The 20,510-nt window shown below is 45.6% G+C and overlaps 1 protein-coding gene across 3 annotated transcripts in view; it reads left to right on the top strand.

The window, feature by feature from the left end:
• LOC147886958 (histone deacetylase 5-like) overlaps positions 1-20,510 on the top strand; it is a 287,587-nt gene that overhangs the window by 13,842 nt on the left and 253,235 nt on the right. For all 3 annotated transcript variants that reach the window (XM_087394576.1, XM_087394575.1, XM_087394574.1), the window contains exon 2: positions 16,391-16,595. In XM_087394576.1, the coding sequence (XP_087250702.1) occupies positions 16,391-16,595 (205 nt within the window). The remainder of the gene's footprint in view (positions 1-16,390; positions 16,596-20,510) is intronic.

The following is a 20,510-nucleotide window of genomic DNA, read 5'->3' as shown; positions in this document are numbered from 1 at the left end:
TGCATGTGTTTTTCCTGCTCCTAGTAGTTTCTACGCGAAGTTTTCTCCTCTCCTACTTCTCTCTATTGCGGTTTTTCCCGTTTCTCTTGTTCCATCCTTCCCTTTTAAGGCTTTCAGCTTCTCCTTGTAACTTCTCCAGTTTTCTGTTCGTATATATCAGCGCACTTTTCTTTTCTGTCCACTCCTTTTCTATACCCTCTTTTAGCCTGTATCTACTCCCCTTTTTTCCTATCTACCCTTTACTTTCTTCCTGTTCAAAGCTCTGTTTCTTTCCTATCTCTCCAAATACGCTTTACAGGTACTCAATGACTACTACGAAGACATACATAAATAAAAGGCACAAGAAGGATTTGGGTCAGGATGACCCTTGGCATGTTTCTTTGGAGGCTCAGTTAGTTTATGATGTGATGCATGAGGGCTTTGAAGATACACGCAAACTCCCACTGTTGGAATAATGGTGGAAGTAGAGGATATTGTGGATCCGGTGCGTGAATATGCCAAACATGCAGTTATTATATTTAATCCAGGAAGGATGCCAGTTGTAGCGGATGTTGGAAATTGGCTAACACGCACTTTGGGGGGCTGTTTTGTTTGCAAAGTGCATTATGCAGCTAGGGGCTTCTTTGAGATGATTATGGTGGATGAACAGCACAAGAAGATGCTACTTGAGCATTCCCCTTGCTTTTATGGACAACAGATGGTACATGTTCTTCCTTGGTCGCCTACCAGGGTTTATCAGGCTTTGATTAGGCATCGTTGTCTTGTGTGGGTGGAAGTTGTGGACTTCCCTCAATGTCTTGCCTCCTTGTTGCCAAAAAATTGCAGTCTCTTTGGAAAAGGTGGTGTGTCCACCATGGCCAAATGGCAACTCGAATAGATTTTGCATCTTGTGGGATACAGATAATCTCACTCCAGATTCATATTGTGTTACAGTTAATAATATTGCGATGGGCAGTGCTTTACAAGTTGAAATGGGGTTTATTTACACGAGCGTGCTTTGAGTGCAAAAAGTTTGGGCACATGGCTTCACAATGCCTTCTAGTCCTGCACAAAATGCCTCCAGATGCTATGTCTACTGATATGCATCCTAAGGATACTCTTGCCTCCTCTCAGGCTAAGAATAAGTCCAATAACCAGCAAATGCAGCTCAGGATAAGGGGAAAGCTCTTGCTACGTCAAATGCTAATGTTTCAGCTTCGATGCCTTCAACTTCTCAATTGAAAGTAAAGGAAAAAACTTTGCAGGAAGCTTGGCAGAGTCCAAGAAAAATTATGACAGCAAGGAGACCTCTTCCATCACGTACTTGGAATGGCTCGTCATCGAGTGGCAACACATCACAAGAAAATTCAGGGATTGGAATTACATGGGTTGTAGTGACAGCCAGTCGTACTCTCTTTCTTGAAGAGGAAGTGGCTGCTCTTTTATCTTCTCCATAGACATTAGTTTCATCTCAGGGTCGGAGACCGGATCTTGAGGTTGAAATGCAAACTTGATCTTTTTGGTTCTTACATGTAAATGTTTTGTAAATATGCTGTCATACATAACGTGTCTTACTCTCAATGTACAGGGGCTTTGTGATCTCAGGAAATGGAAGCTGGTTTGGGGATATCTGCATCGATTGCAACCTGACATAGTTGCATTGCAAGGGCATAATCAGCTTATGTATGCTGGTCATCATGGGCATTTTTCTGGTTATGATATTTTCTATGCAGGAGAACATGCTTTTTCTGTTGGAAAGGTTACCTCTCCATCTGTAAGCCCCCATATGAGGAGAGCATGGGGGGGGTGGACCTAGGGTTTGAGTGTCTGCCACATGGGCATCTGATTGGATGCCATGAGGACAAGAGCTAGAAGGGATTGAGTGATAAGATGGGGCTGCCACATGGACAGCATCTTGGCTGTCATGTGGGCAGCACATCTAGAGCTGTTATGAGCAGATCAGAGGGTCAGAATAGTGCAGAAGCATGGCAGATCTGTACGGATTACAGATGCCTGCTGTACGGCTGGTTTCAGGGACATGTACGGAGCTCAGGCAAGAGCCCTAGAGCTGGAACAAGCCTGGAGCAGAGGCAAGATAGTCTGGGACAGATTGCGATGGATCTAGGACATGGAGGCGCACTGTTTGCAGAAGGTTTGGTGGGGCTGGACCCTGAATATATAGGAGGGCATCTGCCCTTGAAATGGGGGCCAAAGCCCTAGTGTTGTGGGCCAAGGGCCCTTGTAATGAGAGCCCTTTCAGGGTGGTTTTCCAGCAGACTGGTCGGCCTGTTTGGGTCGGCTAGAATGATGCTGCTGGTCGGTTTTTTGGGGCAGGCCTTGTGCCCTATAAAAGGAGAGGCACTTGCCTCATTCATTCATCACTTGCAGCAGCAAACAGCCAGCAGATAGGAGCAGAAAGGAGCTTCCCTTGGGCCTATGTTCAGGAAGGAGCTGCAGACTAAGAGCTAAGAGAGCTGCCCACCTAGGCTGGTGCAAAGACAGCAAGGTGGAAGGGATCTGGACGGATAGTCTACAGAAGCTCGAGGTGGAGCACGCGGGCTTGGGCTCGAGTCTAGAGATAGCCAGAAGATAGGAGAAGTACCTTGTGGTAAGATTAGAGGACCACACCATTGGTGGGACTCTGGATCTAAAACTTTTGTATTGTGTCCATAGTTTTGGACGGAAATATATTTTGGTGGTTTCTCTATTTGGTTGGTTTATTGTCTATCGATGAGTCTGCACATCTAATCTATGTGACGCACATTAAGTAAAGAAGTTTGTTGTTCCACACCCCACATGCACACTGTGTGAGCTCCTGGGCATCACTATAAGTCTTGCGCTGTGCGTACGCTCAGTTGGGTCATTTCTAACATTTTCAAGTGTGTTTTTTCTGATGAAACATGAGTTACAACCAGTGGTTTCTCTAAATGATAGTCAAGGTAGATGGCTGATCACCCAATGTCTTACACAGGGGGAAGCCTTTTGCATCGGTCTATGCGCCACAATCTTCTCGTAGCAGAGGTTTAATTTGGGCTGATATGCAAAGTTATCCCTGGAAACAACATGCCTTCATTTGTGAAGAGTTTAATAATGCTCCTCAACCAGGTGACAATACTTCAGGTCACACTCACATGTTAGCCATTGAGCTTCAATATTGGTCTACTTTATTGACTCAGCTCCCTCTTATTGATTTGTTGAAAGAATCATAGGCTATGCTGCCTGGTTACACATTTCAACACAATGCTCAATCTGCTTATCGGGCTCGATTGGATCGATGGTATAGAGTTGATCCTTAGCATTATGATTTTCTCACTATCAATTTATGTGTGGATTACACGTTCACACATTCTGATCATGCCCCTTTGTGGTTGAGGATTGGTCTCCATGAGATACCGGATGACAGGCTTGTGCACAGAAGATTGCTCATTGTCAACAATAGCTATTTGGAGCATGAAGCATACAAGGCTTTGGTCAAAGATGCGGTTGAGCCACTATCTCAACAGGCTGCCATTGGCATTGATTTTGCTTGGGAAGCTTTTGTTAAACGAATGCAAGCGGTCATTCGTAATCATGGCAAAAGCTACAAGAAGACCTTGCGGGACAATGTTGCTCAGGCAAAATTTTAGTGTCAGTCTTTGACAGAGTTGAGTCACTTTAGGAATCTTTCTTCTCAAGAAAATCAGATTTTATGTCGGGCAAAATATTATTTGCAATGCAATGACAATAGGAAAATAGCCAAATGAGAGACACGTGCACGACAGAGAGCTTTTTTGGATAAAGGTTGCTCCTTCAAAGCATTTTTTAAAGGGCTGCATTATAGAAGGTCTTCTCAAAATATTTGCATGGCTGAACCGTGTGGTGTGATTATGGTTAGGCGGGAAATGAGAGGGCTCGACGATGCTTGCATACTATGAGGCCGAGAGGGTTTGGGTCTAGGGTTACACCTAGGCCTAGACATTAATGAAGAGGTGCAAATGGGCTCTATGAGAGGGCTAGAATGGTAAGGTCCCTTATGGGACACATGGCACCAAGGCATGAGGCCACTTGGCAAGTATTGGGCTAGGGGGAGGCTTCTGGAGAGAGATCTCCAGGATGAAGAAAAAGGAAAGAGTATTCACGAGGGGGAGATAACTGGAAACCGTGGTTGGGAGGAAAGCTTTGGAGAAGCCCTCTATGTTGGAAGGATTGGATGGTGTTTGGACTTCTTCTAGGGCACAGCTTGCTGCAGCTTGTGTTTGACATTTTTTTTCTTAGTTTGGGAAAGCAGATTTACCTCCGCAGGAGTTTATTTCAGCAAAGGGAAAAATTATTACAGCATGGCACTCCAATTGTCTCACCGGCACAAGCCTTGGATTTGGAAGCTCCATTCACTAAACGAGAGTTAAGTGATGCTGCTAAATCATGTGGTAGATGGAAATCTCATGGCTGGGATGGTCTAACGGTAGAATTTTTGGGACCTACTGAACATGCATTTGCTGCAAATGATCAATACTGCTTGGCAAAATCAATATATTGTGAGAACAAGGGAGAGAGCAAAGTGAGAGAACAGGAACACGAGAGAGAGAGAGCTGAAAACGATAGTTGCAAAATAGATGAGTGTAGTACAACTGAATAGAGTGATAGGTTTTGTCTAAGTGACAAAACCTTATCCTTCACTAACCGTAGTTAGTGAACTAACTATGGTTAGGGGGAAAAACCTCTAAGTGAGGGAAAAGTGCCCCTAACCTACTTATTACATTACATTGGTCACTGCTAAATTATAACAATAATTCTAACACCCCCCTGCAGTGCCAATGTCATGTACAAGGAAATGATCAATCACCAAAAGGAGATAAGTTCAGGGCACTGCGAAATGCCTCAAACTTTTCACATGGAAGTGCTTTGGTGAAAATGTCTGCAACATTGTCATGTGTTGACACATAGATCATACTGATCTCTCCTGCATGCAACTTCTCTCTGACGTAGTGATAGTGAACCTCAATGTGCTTCGTGCGAGCATGAAACATAGGATTCTTTGCCATTGCAATAGCACTCTGACTATCAGTGAGAATTGGAGAAGGACCCTCCAATGAAAGATGAAGATCAGCAAATAAACGACGCAGCCAAACACATTCAACTGTCACTGTGAAAGCTGCCCTGTACTCAGCTTCACATGAAGAGGTAGCCACTGTAGATTGTTTCTTGCTCAACCAAGAAATACAAGCTTTGCCCAAAAAGAAACAATTGCCACTTGTGGACTGCCTAGTGTCATAGTCTCCAGCCCAATCTGAGTCACTGTAGGCATGCATCTGCAAGTCACCCCCCTTGGGAAACATCAAGCCAAAAGACTTGGTACCTTGCAAATAACGGAAGATGCGTTTTACAGCCTGCCAATGCATAGTCTTTGGGCTGTGCATATATCTGCTCACCTGAGAAACTGCAAACTGAATGTCAGGTCGTGTATTGCAGAGATAAATGAGGCATCCAACAGCCTGACTGTAGAGTGTGACATCAAATGATTCACCTGCTTCATGCATTGTAAGCTTCAGCCCCGGCTCCATGGGAGTAGCTATGGGCTTACAATCTTGCATGTTGAATCTGTCCAAGAGTTTTTGCACATACTTTTTCTCGAGTGAACTGGATCCCCAAATAAAAGTGTAGTAGCCCCAAATCTGACATGTCAAAAGTGGTCTGCAATTCAGCTTTAAAATCTGCAATATTATCTTCATTTGACCCTGTGAGCAGTAAGTCATCTACATAAAGAATGATGACTAAAATATCCCCCCCATCCTTCTTGATGTAGAGGGTGCTTTCAGTTGGACTATTGTGCAGCCCCTTGCTGGTCAGAAAGGCATGAATTTTGGTATACCATGCACATGGGGCTTGTTTCAGCCCATACAAAGCTTTATTTAGCTTGCATACCTGAAGTGCATTTCCTGAAATTTCAAAGCCTGGAGGTTGTTTGACATAAACCTCTTCCAACAAATCTCCATTAAGGAAGGCTGTTTTTATGTCCAACTGATGAACATTCCATTGAAAATTTGCAGCCATTGCTATAACTGACCGGATGGTTGTCATTCTGGATGTAGGAGCAAAAGTCTCCTCATAGTCTATGCTCTTTTTTTGAGCATATCCTTTTGCAACCAGCCTTGCCTTGTACTGATCAATGGTGCCATCTGGCTTTCTTTTAACTTTGAAAACCCACCGTGTACCATCCTGTGCCTCTTCAAATGTCTCAGGTTCCTCCTCATCAAGAAGCACCTCCCCCATGCCTTACTGCACTCCGAGTTCTGCCAGGTAATGGATCAATTTTACTCTCCCTGAGAGTTTGTAACAGCCAATGTGGGACTGTTTTTGCTGCATGTATATCTGCAATTTCTTGCTGAACAACCTCTTCCACTGCTTGTGGAGGTGGTAAGACATCCTGTGGCTGAATCGGAGCATGTGGAGGTATCTGAAAATTCTGATTTGCATCAGATGTATTAGCAGGGGAACCCAAGGCAATGGTTAGTAACCCCTCAAAGACATCATCGGAAGAAGAAGGCAAATCAAATTCAGCTTGAGTGTGAGCTGAATTTTCTGAAAATATAACATCTCTACTGACAATAATCTTGCGTGTGACAGGATTGTAGAGACGGTAGCCCTTGCTCTCTGCACTGTACCCAACAAAAATGCATTTGATTGCCTTATCAGACAACTTATGCCGAAACTCAACAGGCACATGAGCATATGCAAGGCATCCAAAGACACGGAAATGATCCACAAAAGGCTTTCTCCCTTGCCAAACTTCATAGGGAGTCTTGGTCTTCAAAGCTTTTGTGGGTGCTCGATTCAAAACATAATTGGCACACATGAGACCTTCAAGCCAAAATTTGTGAGGCAGTTTTTTGCTTTTTAGCATGCATCTATCCATCTCCATAAGAGTACGATTTTTTCTTTCAGCTTTGCCATTTTGCTGAGGAGTTAGCCTCACTGTAAGCTGATGTACTATGCCCTTGTCTTTCAAAAAAGCATCAAAATCTGTAGACAAATACTCCCCTCCTCTATCTATGCGTAATGTCTGTATCTTGAGTCCGGATTCATTCTCAACCATGGCTGCAAAGTGTTTGAAAACCATAAACACTTCTGATTTGCGTTTCAGCCCATAAACCCAAGTGTAGTTGGAGTCGTCATCTATAAAAGTGACAAAGTAAAGATGACCACCCAATGATGGAGTCCTCATGGGACCACAGACATCACTATGGATAAGCTGTAATTTTCGAATAGCTTTTACTGATCCATCCTTCTTAAAAGGAGATCTGTGCATTTTACCAAGAATGCACCCTTCATAGGCATGTGGAGGAGGTGTTTCAAGAGGAGGCAATGCATCAACCATGGCATGTTTTTGAAGCGTCATCAAGCTGCCATAATGCATGTGTCCATATCTGGCATGCCATAACTACGCATTCTGCATAGCAGCAGTAGGAGTGGAAACTGCAAGAGCATGTGCTGGTCTTTTCTCATACATGTCAAGCTGAAAAAGACCTGAAATGGACTGCATGGACTGCACACTTGTCATCTTCAAAAATGACGTGAAATCCAGCTCTGTTAAGAGTGGACACTGAAAGTAGATTTTTTGTGATACCAGGCACATACAAGACATCAGAAATTTTGAATGTTGAGCCATCAATGGCTGTAAGTTCAACTTCTCCTGTACCATGAACTGAATAGGAGGAGTTGTTGGCACATGTGACCTTTTTACCAACGGGTGGTGGATGCAAAGATGTGAAAAGACACTTCCTGAAAGTGATATGCTTTGAGGCACTGTTAAAATACCATGTATTTTGTGTCTCATTGACACTGAAATTGGGCATTTTGCAAAATTTGGGGCTTTTCGTGGATTTGCCCCAATTTCAACTCAATTTCATCTCAATATTTGGGGCTTTTGCAATTACACTACAATTTTGCAGTGAAATTTGGGGCTTTTGTAGGCAGAGAGCAATTTGTGCAACATTTGGGGCTTTTAGACCATTTGCCCCTTTCTGGTTGCAATTTAAAGCCACAAATTGGAACTTTTGTGTTGGGAGAGCAATTTTGCAGATTTCAGTTCACACTGCCTTCCTGTGAGTGTTTTGAAGCACTTTTGGCAGGTTTTGGGAGAGATTGAATGCTCTGGCAGATTTCTGACGGAGACATTACAGAGATTTGAGTTGCATTTTTAGCTAGTGTTTAGCTGTATTTTTTGGGATTTGTGCACTCCATTCCCAGCAAGGGAATTCAGATTTGCATTTGCTGTATTTTCTTTCTCAGACATGGCCCAGCAAAATCAGAATGATTTCGGTTTCAGTGGTCTCTCACAAGAGGATAAGCTGGATGGTACCAACTACTCCCTCTGGAGTTTTAGGGTACGCAATATTCTGATTTCCCGTAATTTGTGGGACTATGTAAATGGGGATGAGTTCTGGCCAGCAAATGTGGCACCTAATACCCCTCCCCAACAAGGAGGAGGTAGAGGTCGTGCACAAGGTACAGCTGCAGCACAAGTTATTGGTGCAGTTATACCTACCACTCCAGAGCAGAAGAGATGGGATTCACGTGATGCTTTAGCTTTGTCATGTATTTCTCTTTCAGTGAAAAGATTCATCATTCCACATATCCGGTCGTGTAAGACCTCAAAGGCAGCATGGGATATTTTGGAGAGCATGTATGCAGCTCGGAATGATGCCAGGGTGTCTTTTTTGAAAAGAGAATTGTCTCATACACATATGGAAGAGGGTGACTCCATGTCAGTGCACCTCACAAAGCTACAGGATTTACGAGAGCAGTTGCTCAATATTGATGAGATCATTCCTGATTCAGAGATGATTACCACTACTATGAATTCTCTTCCTGAGTCTTATCTCAGCTTTCATACCTCGCTGAATTTGTCATTGAGGGGGGGTGCAAATCCTCTCAATTTTCACGAGTTGATAGGACTTCTGCTGCAGGAAGAGCAGACCAAGAAAAACATGGCTTCACGAGCAGGTGAACATGCCATGCTTTCAAAATTCAAGCCTAAAGTAAAGGGACAGGCAAAGACTTCAGCAAATCAGCCTTCCAGTGGTTCAGGACAGCCTTCTCAAAAGGCTAAGTGTGATGTAGGTAAACCCAAGAAGAAGGGAATATGTCATTACTGCAAAAAGCCAGGTCACTACATTGGAGAATGCAAGAAAAGGCTTGCAAAAGAAAAGAAAAACAGCTCCGGTATGGCTGTTTCAGATTCAGCTCCTCATGCATCTGACAATGAGCAAGCTACAGCCAACTTTGTGGAGCACGACTATGCCTTCTTGTCTTGCATTTCAGACTCTCAGTTGGCTGCTCTGGATAGTACAGCCACTTGTAATGATGACTCTTATGCTTTTCTGACATGCAGTTATGATTCTTCCAAGGATGCATCAAATTTGCCCAAAAATCTGCTCTGCCAAACAATGGTTCCCTGCAAAATGTACCTGCAAAGAAAATAACTTGCATAGAGAGTCTTCTCCAGCACAACACCTGCAAACGAAGCAGTCCCATACTAGTTGTACAGACTGATGCAGGGAGATGTGTATGGACACAGAACGTGAGCTGCGCAGCTGGCAAGTGTATGGTCAAAATCCGTACACCTATACGGATGTACGGATTTGTACGGCGAGCTAACTGGCAGTTTGTACGGACGAGCTGTACGGCTGGCGACGGCGAACTGTGTACGGAATGGTGCTGCAGGCCGTATGGTGCCTGTGTACGGCATGTACAGGCAGAGTGTGCACATGTGTACGGAATGTATGGAACACGCGCTACAGTTGTACGGGCAAATGTACCAACAGCGCTATAGCAAGTACGGACGGCGTGCAGATGGCGTAGGGCGGTTGGGCTTAGTACGGTCATACGGAACAGCCAACGGTGGCTGTACAAAATGGTACAAAAGCTGTACGGGCTGGGGCTGTACGGCGACGATGCAGGAGGAGCTTGGGCAAGGAGCTGGGAGCACGTCCGGGAAGGAACACTGCTCTGATACCAAATGTGAGAACAAGGGAGAGAGCAAAGTGAGAGAGCAGGAACAGGAGAAAGAAAGAAAGAAAGAAAGTGTATTATTGTCCACTAAAGACCAAAATGGGCCCATGGGACATCAAGAACTCTGCATACAAGATAGCACAAAATTAACGTGCCACAAAGAAGAGGCATCGTCGAATATCATCTAAGTGCTACGCAATACAATGCAAGTGAAAGTACATAATGTCAAATCTGAGCCTAAATACAAAGTAAACTAGATGCAAGGAAACCGCCCCTGGGTGCAAAATGGGGGGATGAGTACAATATGCCAATGCAAAGATACAAGTCCAGGTGTCACGGAGTCTGAGAACCAAAATAATATTGGAAATCCTGTCCATCGACTCTGCCTCCTGCTATGAGAGTACAAATCTGAGCAAAGGTGAGGTGAGCGGCTGGTGGGGCGAGATCTCCATGAGTAAGTCTCCTCTGAAAAGCTGCCATCATCCTGGATCGTCTGGAGATGAAGCGGCGAGTACGTCCCCTATGTAACAAGATCCTGCGGCATCTACAAACCATCTCATATGTACATCCACAGGGTGGAGGCATGTGTCCTGTGTGAGCTCTAACCTCCTCGTGCTCCTCCTGGTCTCTGTCCTCTGGTATAGCGTGTGCCTGAGCTCTATCAAGCTGGGCTCTATCACGCTCCGGTCTGTGCTGATGGTCTCTGAGGTAGTCTCGTCGAAGCATAGTGGCCTCCCTGACATAAAGAGCTAGGCAATGCTGATCCTCGTAGTCCATCACTCGTGAGAGAGGTCCAAAGCCATCCGTGAAGAGACAGTGGAATCTACCTCTGAGCTCATAATATAGCGGGCATCTGCAAATGAAGTGCTCCTCTGACTCCACCTCTCCCATGGTGCAACAAGGGCAGATCCTGGTCTCTCGGCCTGGTCGCCGTCCATCCTCCATGCGTCGCATCCTACCAGTCTCTATCTCGAGCTGATGTGAAGAGACTCTAAGCTGGCCAAGGGCAATCCTCAGTGAGTGGGACATGTGGATACCTGTATAGCCTGGTGGAATGACAAATCCATCCTCTGAGATCCGAAGGAAGTGGTCACGATATGTGGCCATCTTCGTCGGAAGCTGCGTGGGATAAATCCAAGTGCGATACGTATGAAGCTGCAGCAAGTCTGCTCTCGTGACCTGGCTAAGCTCGTGGCGAGTCAACTCGAGATGAGGGGCATCTATGCTGTATCGGAAGGGAGGCAGTCTATCCATGTCTAGTCCAAGAGATGTGAGCCACCTAGTGAGTCTGAAGTACCAGCAGTATCGGGCCCCAGATCGTGCCAACTCCATAGAAGATGCAAGTGCTAACCATGGCAACCGAGCTCTGCCTGCTGCTGAGTCTCCAAACTCCCTAACCCTGTGCAAATACATGACCGACTGAAACGCTGCATCCAATGCAAGGGGAGTAGCTCCAAACTCTGCTAGTATGATCTCATGCGGAACTGTAGCCTTGGCCCTAATGAGCCGAGAGAACATGATGATCTGTAACCTCTCTACTCGTCTCCGATCTGCAGCGCCGAGGTCTCCTGCCCAGAAAGGAGCTGCATACATCGCAGCTGGTCTCACCAATGTATCAAAAAGCAAGGATTTCGTTTACAGGAGGATAGGAATGGAGGATCCTGAGAGAGTAGAGCCCACACCGCCTGTCATCTGTACAAACATCTCTAGCTCATCAATATATAATCCAAAGAGAGTAGGAGAGAGCGGGCAACCCTGCTTCACCCCAATCGTGCTGCATACCTCCTCTGAGAGCCCCTCACGTGTCCGTGTCCGAACCCGACCAGTGACCCTCTCATACAAAGCCATGATAGCCCACTGTATCTCTCCACTGAAGCCCATCTGACGAATCCTCTGAAACAATCTGAATCGCGGAACTGTGTCAAATGCCTTCCTGAAGTCCACGAAGCAACAATAAAGCCGTTGCCTTCGTGACTTCGCCTCCTCTACCAGTGCCTTGAGTGTGAGGATGTGGTCAAGTGTCGAATGATCCCTGCGAAATCCAGCCTGCCCTCTGGCTCTGAGCCTGTCGTCTCGGCATGGTCATTTATACGGCTTTCCAAAACTGATGCATAGATCTTGGCCATAACGTGGCCAATCATGATGGTCCTGTAATTCGACGGCTCCATAGGGTCCCCCGACTTGTGGATAGGTACTATGGTATTGCCTAACCAGGACTGTGGTAGGCCTGTACAAACAGACTCATTGAAGAGACGGGAAAGAACAAAATCTAAGGCATCAATCCCATGGATTACATACTCCGCTTGCAATCCATCATGATCCTTAGCTCTCCCGTTCTTCAATCGGTGGACTGCTGCACGGACACTCTCTGGTGTGAAGAGACTAGATGAAGCTGGCCTAGGGGAATGGGATAAATCGATGGTTGGCTGATCTGGAACATCGTATAGAGCTGAAGTGTATGCAGACCAGACACGTGGATCTGTGAGGGGGCTCTGAGACTTCGAGCGGAGGAATTTTCTCCAGAATTCCTTGGAGTCACAGCTGAAAAGCAAGCTTCTCAGCTCCTCCTCATTCCGGGCTAGAAATTGGCGTTTCTTGCGCCTAACCAACCACTTGTAGTCTCTCTTGGTTTCGGCAAGGAGGGGAGACTTTTCCTTGGTCTCAAGGTGAAGTTTCCTGCGGAGTTCCTTACACTCCTCGTCATACCAACCGTTGCAAGGAACAAGACCAACCGGTGGGGGACTAGACGAATGACATGTGGCAGGGAACGACATGTGAGCGGCAGAAACGAGTGAAGTATGTACAAGTTCCCACCGGTCCTGCGTGGATGGTAGAGCGTCTAATAGATGAGGACGGAGTAGGCGGCTGAGGTTCTGGCTATATACATCATCGAACTGGTGGTCGAAATGAACCTCATAATAGGGTTGGCGGTCATGATAACGAGGGGGGGTGGGTCATGGGAGACATGAGTCAAAGTAAAGTGGATGAGTGCATGGTCGGCAGAGGGCATGAAGGGGCTAACAGTAAGGCTATGGATGGAAGGGACTAGAGTCGGGGGACCTATGATGTAGTCGATCACGCTAGTACCACGCCCAGAAGCAGAAGAGAATGTAGGCATGGAAGACTGTGGCCACCTGGACAAGCCGTTATAAATGACCATACTGTGCGAGGTGAGGAGCTCCAGTAACTGACGTCCCTGATCTGTGGGCTGTACTGTGCAGTCTGATGAAGTCCGACAGAGGCTATCATCGTGAAATGCTAGGAGTATGACCGGATCCTCCATGAAGTCATAAGTGAGGCCCTGTCTGTCTGAGGTCCTCGCGTTGAAGTCTCCTAAAAGGATGACTTCTCCGCGATGTGAAAAATCTACAATGTCCGTTGAGAGATCCTCAAATATGGACTCGCCTGGTCCAGTGGAAGAATAGATCGACTGCGCCGGGGGGAAGTAGCAAACTGCAACAAAAAGATCTCGCTGAGGGGCTCTGCGGCAGATGCGTACCCACAAGAATCGGGCATGTGAATCCGCTCTCTCCACTGTGATGATCCGATCGAGATGCTCTCTATACAAAATGGCCACTCCTCCAGATCCTCTCACTCCAAATGTCCGAGTGTGCTGCCTGAAGGCAGATCTCCATGTATACCCTGTCACTCGTGGCAAAGGTCTCTCTGGACTCTCGTGTGTCTCCGTGAAAAAGATGATATCTCTCTCAAAGAATGCCCCCCGTAGATTGCCTGGCTGTGCTGTAAAAGAACCATTGCAGTTCCATACAGCGATGCGTAGACTATCTGACGGGTGGTGTGTCCCATGGGCCCTGTCCCGTCAAGCGGTCGGAGCAGGAGGTGGAGGTGGGGCTATATCTGCTGGTCTGCCATCTCTAAGCACTGTGGGAGCACGCCTCAAGGTGCCTGTGATGAGTCTGCCATCCCTGATCACTGCCCACTTGCCCTGAGCTCGGGCTGCATCTCTCTGAGGCATGAGCGCCTTGCGCTCCTCAACCTGTATCTGAGTCAGATCCTCGTCCATGAAAATCTGTGGGTGGTCTCTGAGTGTCCCTCTCCTCCTGAGGGCAGCTAGACGTGCCTGGGCATCTCTGAATCTGATAATGAGGGGCTGCTCTCTAGTACGATCCCTCCCGACTCTATATGCTCCTACTATGCCATGATCCTGTACTCCTAGTGTCTGAGAGACAAAGGTCACAGCCTGTGTCATCGTGGACTCTGTCGCCGAGGGCAAGATACCACGAATGCGAATGTTGAGGGCCCTTGTGGCCCTGTGCTGTGACTCAGCCAATGTAGCTGATACAGTCGATCTCTGAGGCTGTGATGGCTGACGGCGGACGACATCCACCCACTCTGTGGCTCTCTGGACCTCTGTCTGAAGGGAGGTCAAACGCTCCTCAATCGCTGCTACTGCTGTAGTGGGAGATGTGTCTATGTGCTGAACGCGAGTCTCGATCTGCTGCACTCGCTCTGTGTGTCCATGAATCTCTCCAGCAAGAGTCCTATGAGTCGCCTGTAAGACCTGAAGTAATAGACAAGATCTCCCGATCCTGCTGTGTCACTCGATCCGCAAGAGATGCAACCTGAGCTGTAAGTAGAGCAATGGTCTCGTCCTTCCTGTGAAGTATCTGAAGGGCAGCTCGGAGGTGGGTCTCAAAGTGCTGGAGCTCTGGTAGGATGTGGCGGCAAGGACAAACAGTGCAAGGCATGGAAGGAGAAAGAGAGGGAGAAAGGGGGGAAACCGGTAAGGTGGGTAGCGGGGATGAAGGAGAAGGCTGGAAAGGGGGAGAGAAAGCGGGTACCGGGGAAGGAGAGGAGGGGATGGGTAAAGTCTGTAGAGAGGATGAGGAGGAGGGAGCCTCTGGCAAAGTAGGTAAAATAGGCAACAAAGGGGAAGAGGTGACAGAGGGCTGTGAGAGGGAGAGCAAAAAGGGTGGAGAAGGGGTAGAAGAAGAAGGAACCTGAGAGGGAAGGGGTGAAAAAAACTGCGGGTACAAAGTAGCTATGGGCGGAAGATGAGATAATGAAGCTGAAACCGGTGTACCTGCGACTGGGAGTGCGGCAAGTGCGGGCACTGCGCTGGGCGGAAGATGAGATAGTGGAGCTGAAACCGGTGTACCTGCGACTGGGAGTGCGGCAAGTGCGGGCACTGCGCTGTCCTTTGAAGAAGATGCAAGTCCTCTTCTACTATAGTGCAGCATATCGGTCGTGGTGGCCATTGACGTTGTTGCTGTTGCTGCTTCTGTAACATGCTCGACGGTGTCGGCCATGTTTAACTACGGGAAACCGGCAACATTGAAAAGCGAGAGAGAGAGCTGAAAACGATAGTTGCAAAATAGATGAGTGTACTGAATAGAGTGATAGGTTTTGTCTAAGTGACAAAACCTTATCCTTCACTAACCGTAGATAGTGAACTAACTGTGGTTAGGGGGAAAAACCTCTAAGTGAGGGAAAAGTGCCCCTAACCTACTTATTACATTACATTGGTCGCTGTTAAATTATAAAAATAATTCTAACATATGTGCCGGATTCTTGGAAGAAAGGGTTGGCCAAACTTCTTCCCAAGAAGTCCATTTGTGAATCATTAGCTGATTGGAGGCCTATTACTTTGATGCCGGTGATATAGAAGATCATTACCAAAATGGTGGTTGATCGGATTAAGAAATATTTATATGATGGCCTACATCCATCTTAGTATGGTTTTATTCCAAGATGGCATATTACTGATAATTTTGCCAATGCTTATGTTGGGATTGAGTATGCCAAGTACACAGAGCAAGATGTGCCTATTCTGCAGGTGGATATTGCAAAGGCATTTGACACCATTCAATGGGATTTTATAGCTCAGACTATGTAGGCTTTGGGACCTTGAGCACCGCATGCCCTCGAGCGTCATGGGTAAGGCACCACTCTCACATGCCCTCGGGCACTGCTGGCGAGGCACCACAGTGGCTCAACCATTGGCCACTGTGGGTGAGCGTTGTGGGATAGGCACCCTCAGGCGCACTTAAATGTTTCTTTTTACCCCTTCTTGGGATTTCTTTTAAACCATGTGCTCCTAGGCACAACTCATAATTAGGAACACCTAGACCTAGCCCTTTCTCTCCCCCCCTCCACAAGTCGTGCCAAGGGGCAGCAATCCAACGCAGCTGCTTCCAGAGACAGAAATTGTACAGATCATACATTTAGGGAAAGTAAGCTTTAAATAGGGGTTGACATTTCCTAAAGCAAAAGTAACATCCACGTGTGTTTGTGGGCATGTGATTCTCATTGTATATATCAAAATGCATGTCTATTTGAAAAGGTATGCATCTGCATATCACATAATTTGTTTTCATATACTCTTGTGAGCCCTGTGTGCTGTCTTCTTTAACTAACATCTGTATTGTAAGGCATGTGATGAGATTGAATATGCATGCAGGTGTGTACACATGGAGGCAAGGGAGGCCATTGATGATGAACTTGAAACTGTCCACACAAAGAATTATATAAATCTTATACGAGGTGTTAGCAGTAGAGCTTATGGAAAGGAAGGGAGAAAGGGATTATCTGGTCGTTATAATTCCATTTACTTCAACGAGGGTTCTTCCGAATCAGCACTTCTTGCAGCTGGTTCAGTTGTAGAGGTTCTGAGCTTCTAACCCTTCCCAGCTAAATCCACTGCATTGTAGTTGAGTGCCAACACTAACTTTTTCCTGGTGGGCCAACTTTAAGAGGCATATAAATCCCAAATTGATGCTTTTGATATGCCCTCAGAGGTCGGCATCTGGAAACTAGATAATAATTTATCATGAGCTTTACTGATTTCTGTGCCAGTTTCAGAAACTGTATTGTCTTCACTTAGTGATCTCATCATGTAAGCTGAAAGCAGGCAAACTCCATGGAGCAGTGGAGGTAAACAGGTCTCTAATATTTGAGGAGGTAATTAGAAGGAAAAGAGAGGTTAGATGTGGAAAGGTAAAAGAGAAGAGATGAGGTGTGAGAGAGGGGAATGCTGAGGGTGTGGGTTGTATAAGCCTCATATATCTATGATGTCGTGTGGCAGCAATCTCATGTCCCACCTCAATCTATAAATTTGGGAAGAAATCCTGGTGCGCCCATGGTGATCGATACTGCATGGGAAGGTGAATCTGCACGTACTCTAGTGCCTGGATGAAGCTGTCCTCCCTAAGATGGAGGAAATGCTATTTGTAGAAGGCCCATTTTCATTGCATGTGGCTGTAGGGGGGATACCCATGTCCTATGGGTATATATCTGCCATAGATTGTTCCTATTGACCTGATAAATCTTCTTCTGTCTTAAGCGCAAGAAGGTATCCTCTAGTGAATATTGATGTGGCAGTAACTGGTTGATAGACATGTCCTATAAGCGAAACCATGTGGAAACTCATGTGTACCAGCACTGCTCATCTCCCTCAGCTGCAAGGTGCATAGATGATAAGAGAGCTGCATGGCAATCTCTATCTGTCCATTGGAATTGTCTGTTGTAGATAGATAATGATTTGGAAAGAGGCATCTAGGTCTCGCTGCAAACATTACTAGGATAATGTTGTGCAGGTGCAGATTACATCTCTTCTCCCAGATCGTGTGGGAGAACCTCATGACCTATAGGCTGTAGCCTCTCAAAACTAGTCCATTCGTTCGCTCTTTTTTTTTTTTTCCAAGAAAAAGGCTTCTATTAGGTATGAACTAGACCCACAAAGGCAAGCTCAAGGGCAAAATACATCATGCAAAGCATGAAAATAAACACCCCAAACGGGCCACTAAAAAGATCCTCAAAGTGAGCTGGAAAAAATCTAAGGTTGAGCTAAAACTGCCACCTCAACCAAAATTTCCTAAGTAGCCTACAAGGCAATACCAGGGCTAATGCTAACAAACCCCCTTCGATGGTATGGCTGAAGTATCCTAGATACATCTCAAGTATACTTGGAAACTATATCATGGTTGCACATATTCGTTCAAGATGGATATAGCAACCTATGATAGTACATGGAGATCAACATCACGTAATAAGTGGTGCCAAGTGTAAGGCATGTCGAAAGGCTCAAACTTGGGTTGTGGTAGAGCCTTTGTGAAATGATCTGCTAAGTTATTCTCTGTGGGAACATAGGACAACTGTATATCTCTAGCTGACAGTCTCTCTCGAACATAATGATAATGTACCTCAATGTGCTTTGTTTGTGCATGAAACACTGGATTACATGCAACTGCTAAAGCACTTTGGCTACCAGTGTAGATGATAGTAGAAGTGTCCTAGCTGACATGAAGATCTACGAGTAACTAACGGAGCCAAACACGCTCTACTGTAGCTGTGAAGGTTGCCCTATACTCAGCTGCAAAACTGGAAATGGCAATTGTGGGCTGCTTCTTGCGGAGCCAAGAGATGCATGAAGAGCCAATCATGAAACAATTGCCACTGTGTGACACACGGGTGTTATAAGTGCCACCAATTGGTATTTCTCCCAAGAAATAAAGAGTAGTCTTTATTAGATTGACTACGGTTAAAGAAAGTTGACTTTTGGTTAACTAGAGAGTTTTATTGTTTTTACTTTTGCTTTGCATTTATAAAAGAGAGCTGTGGGGACGCCCTCAAGGGACTAGGATTCGTAGTTACCAGGGAACAGGAACGTTTTGAAAATTCAAGGTGTTGGAAATGGAACGTTTCGAGAAGGGGGAACGGGGGAGCGAGAACCGGACTGCCACATCATCATATGACATAAAACTATGTTAGAAATTGAAAGAAACTAACATTTACGGCTTTAAACTTTCTATATAAGATCTAAAATATCCATTTAAAATTTCAAACAAAAAAAAAAGTGTTTTTTTTTTTGTGGAAACATTCCGGTTTCGGCTTGCTTCCGGAACGGCGTTCCCACGTTCCAAGAAGACGGAACGGCGTTTCCTGGTAACTATGCTAGGATTAGTCCAAGAACTATGAATGCATGCATTTCGCTAACCTTTAATGGCTTTAAGTGTTGGTGTTTTGTAAGACTTGAAAAAGTGTAAAAGAGCTTGCAAAGGATGGAGCAAGTGCCAAAAAGCTGGTCCCACAAGGCCAAAAAGCACCATGGAGATGGTAAACTGCACAGGGTTCTAGAAAAGGCTTAAAAAGTGGCCCCACAGTGGGAAAAAACCAAGAAATCTATTTTTTGTAAAAGACAGCTATTAAAAGGGGTCTAGCTTTTAGATAGCCCATCTATAAGAGAAAGGCCTCAGGGCTCAGTGGACATTTTCCTTTAAGGGATCAATGTTTGTATTATATTTGTTTGGGCTTCATGTAAATGGTCAAAAGGAATCAATGTCAAGGTCCTTGGTGAAGGTGACATGGCACAAGACTAGGTGGATCTAAGGCTAAGGGGCTAAATGCATTAAATGTACCAAGGGGAAAAGAATTAAATGATATCCCAAGAGAGGGGTAAAATGATGCATTTAGGTGATGCCCTCAAATGATGACATGTGGTGGACTAGATCCATCTAGGGATATGTGGGCTCTGTGTGTAGCGCATGCCGTGGTTTTTCTACTTACGTAACTTGGGAGCTTGCTACAGCAGGGGTTGGCTGGATGAAACAAAGTGTGCCTATGCCCGTGATTTGATAGAAAAGTTTGGCGTTAGTAGTTTAGTCGTATCATTTGGTATCAGAGGAGAGAGGTCGAGGGAGTTCTGTTGGGCTTGCCTTGGGTCGGTGAAGGGATCTTTTGATGATCTCGTTGGTGGTGAGACGGTCGTCAGGGTAAAAAGAAGCGATCGTTGCTCAACTACCTAGTCTTTGTTTGTTCATCGCTCCATCACAAGGCTCATGCATTCAATAACGTAACGGCCATAATCTGTTGGGAGTCTCAATGAATAAAACGAATCGAGATGATTAGAGCGTTGGTTTGGGTATGTTGATTGCACACACCAGCTGCTGCGTTGAAAGGTTCATTAAAAAAATTGTGAGCTGTGGTGTGACGCACATGCATATCTAGACTGTGGTCAAAGTGTGGTGGGAGTTACATAGATCTCTTGGATTGTGATGAACGGTTGTCAAAGGCGATGGTAGCGTAGTAATTGGGGGACCTTGTGAATTCCATTAGTGAGCTATTGCGCAGATGGTGGTTGGGTGCAAGCGTTGGATTCAAAAAGGCTTTGTTATCAGTATTGTTAGTGCACGCAGGAGATATATGTTGACTGGAGATAGTCCTGCGTTAATGAACCCATTCACTTTGTTGGTGTTACGATTGGCGGTTGAAAGAGAGGATTGTTTGAGGCTTACGTAACTCTTGCGCACAGTTGAATGGATTAAGACTAGACCTGTTTCTTGGGAATCCATCGAGTCATTGAAGGCTGCACATTTCTATTCTGCACAGAGCGAGAAAAGTGACTAGGGAGCTTTCTATTCTCTCTTTTATTTAGATGGTTTGCATATAAGCTTTTCATGTGTTTGCTATATTTAAATTCCTGTGCAGTTATTTGAGATTGCAGATATTTCCTTGGTCAATACCTGTTTTGTCATGTGTGTCTATTGCTAAGCTAGTAAACAATGCACCTAATAATATCCTAT

Source organism: Dipteris shenzhenensis, chromosome 23 (genome assembly GCF_047967505.1).
Source record: "Dipteris shenzhenensis isolate YYH24624 ecotype China chromosome 23, Dip_SZ_1.0, whole genome shotgun sequence".
Taxonomy (NCBI): Eukaryota; Viridiplantae; Streptophyta; class Polypodiopsida; order Gleicheniales; family Dipteridaceae; genus Dipteris; species Dipteris shenzhenensis.
This window is presented reverse-complemented; position numbering and strand designations above follow the sequence as displayed.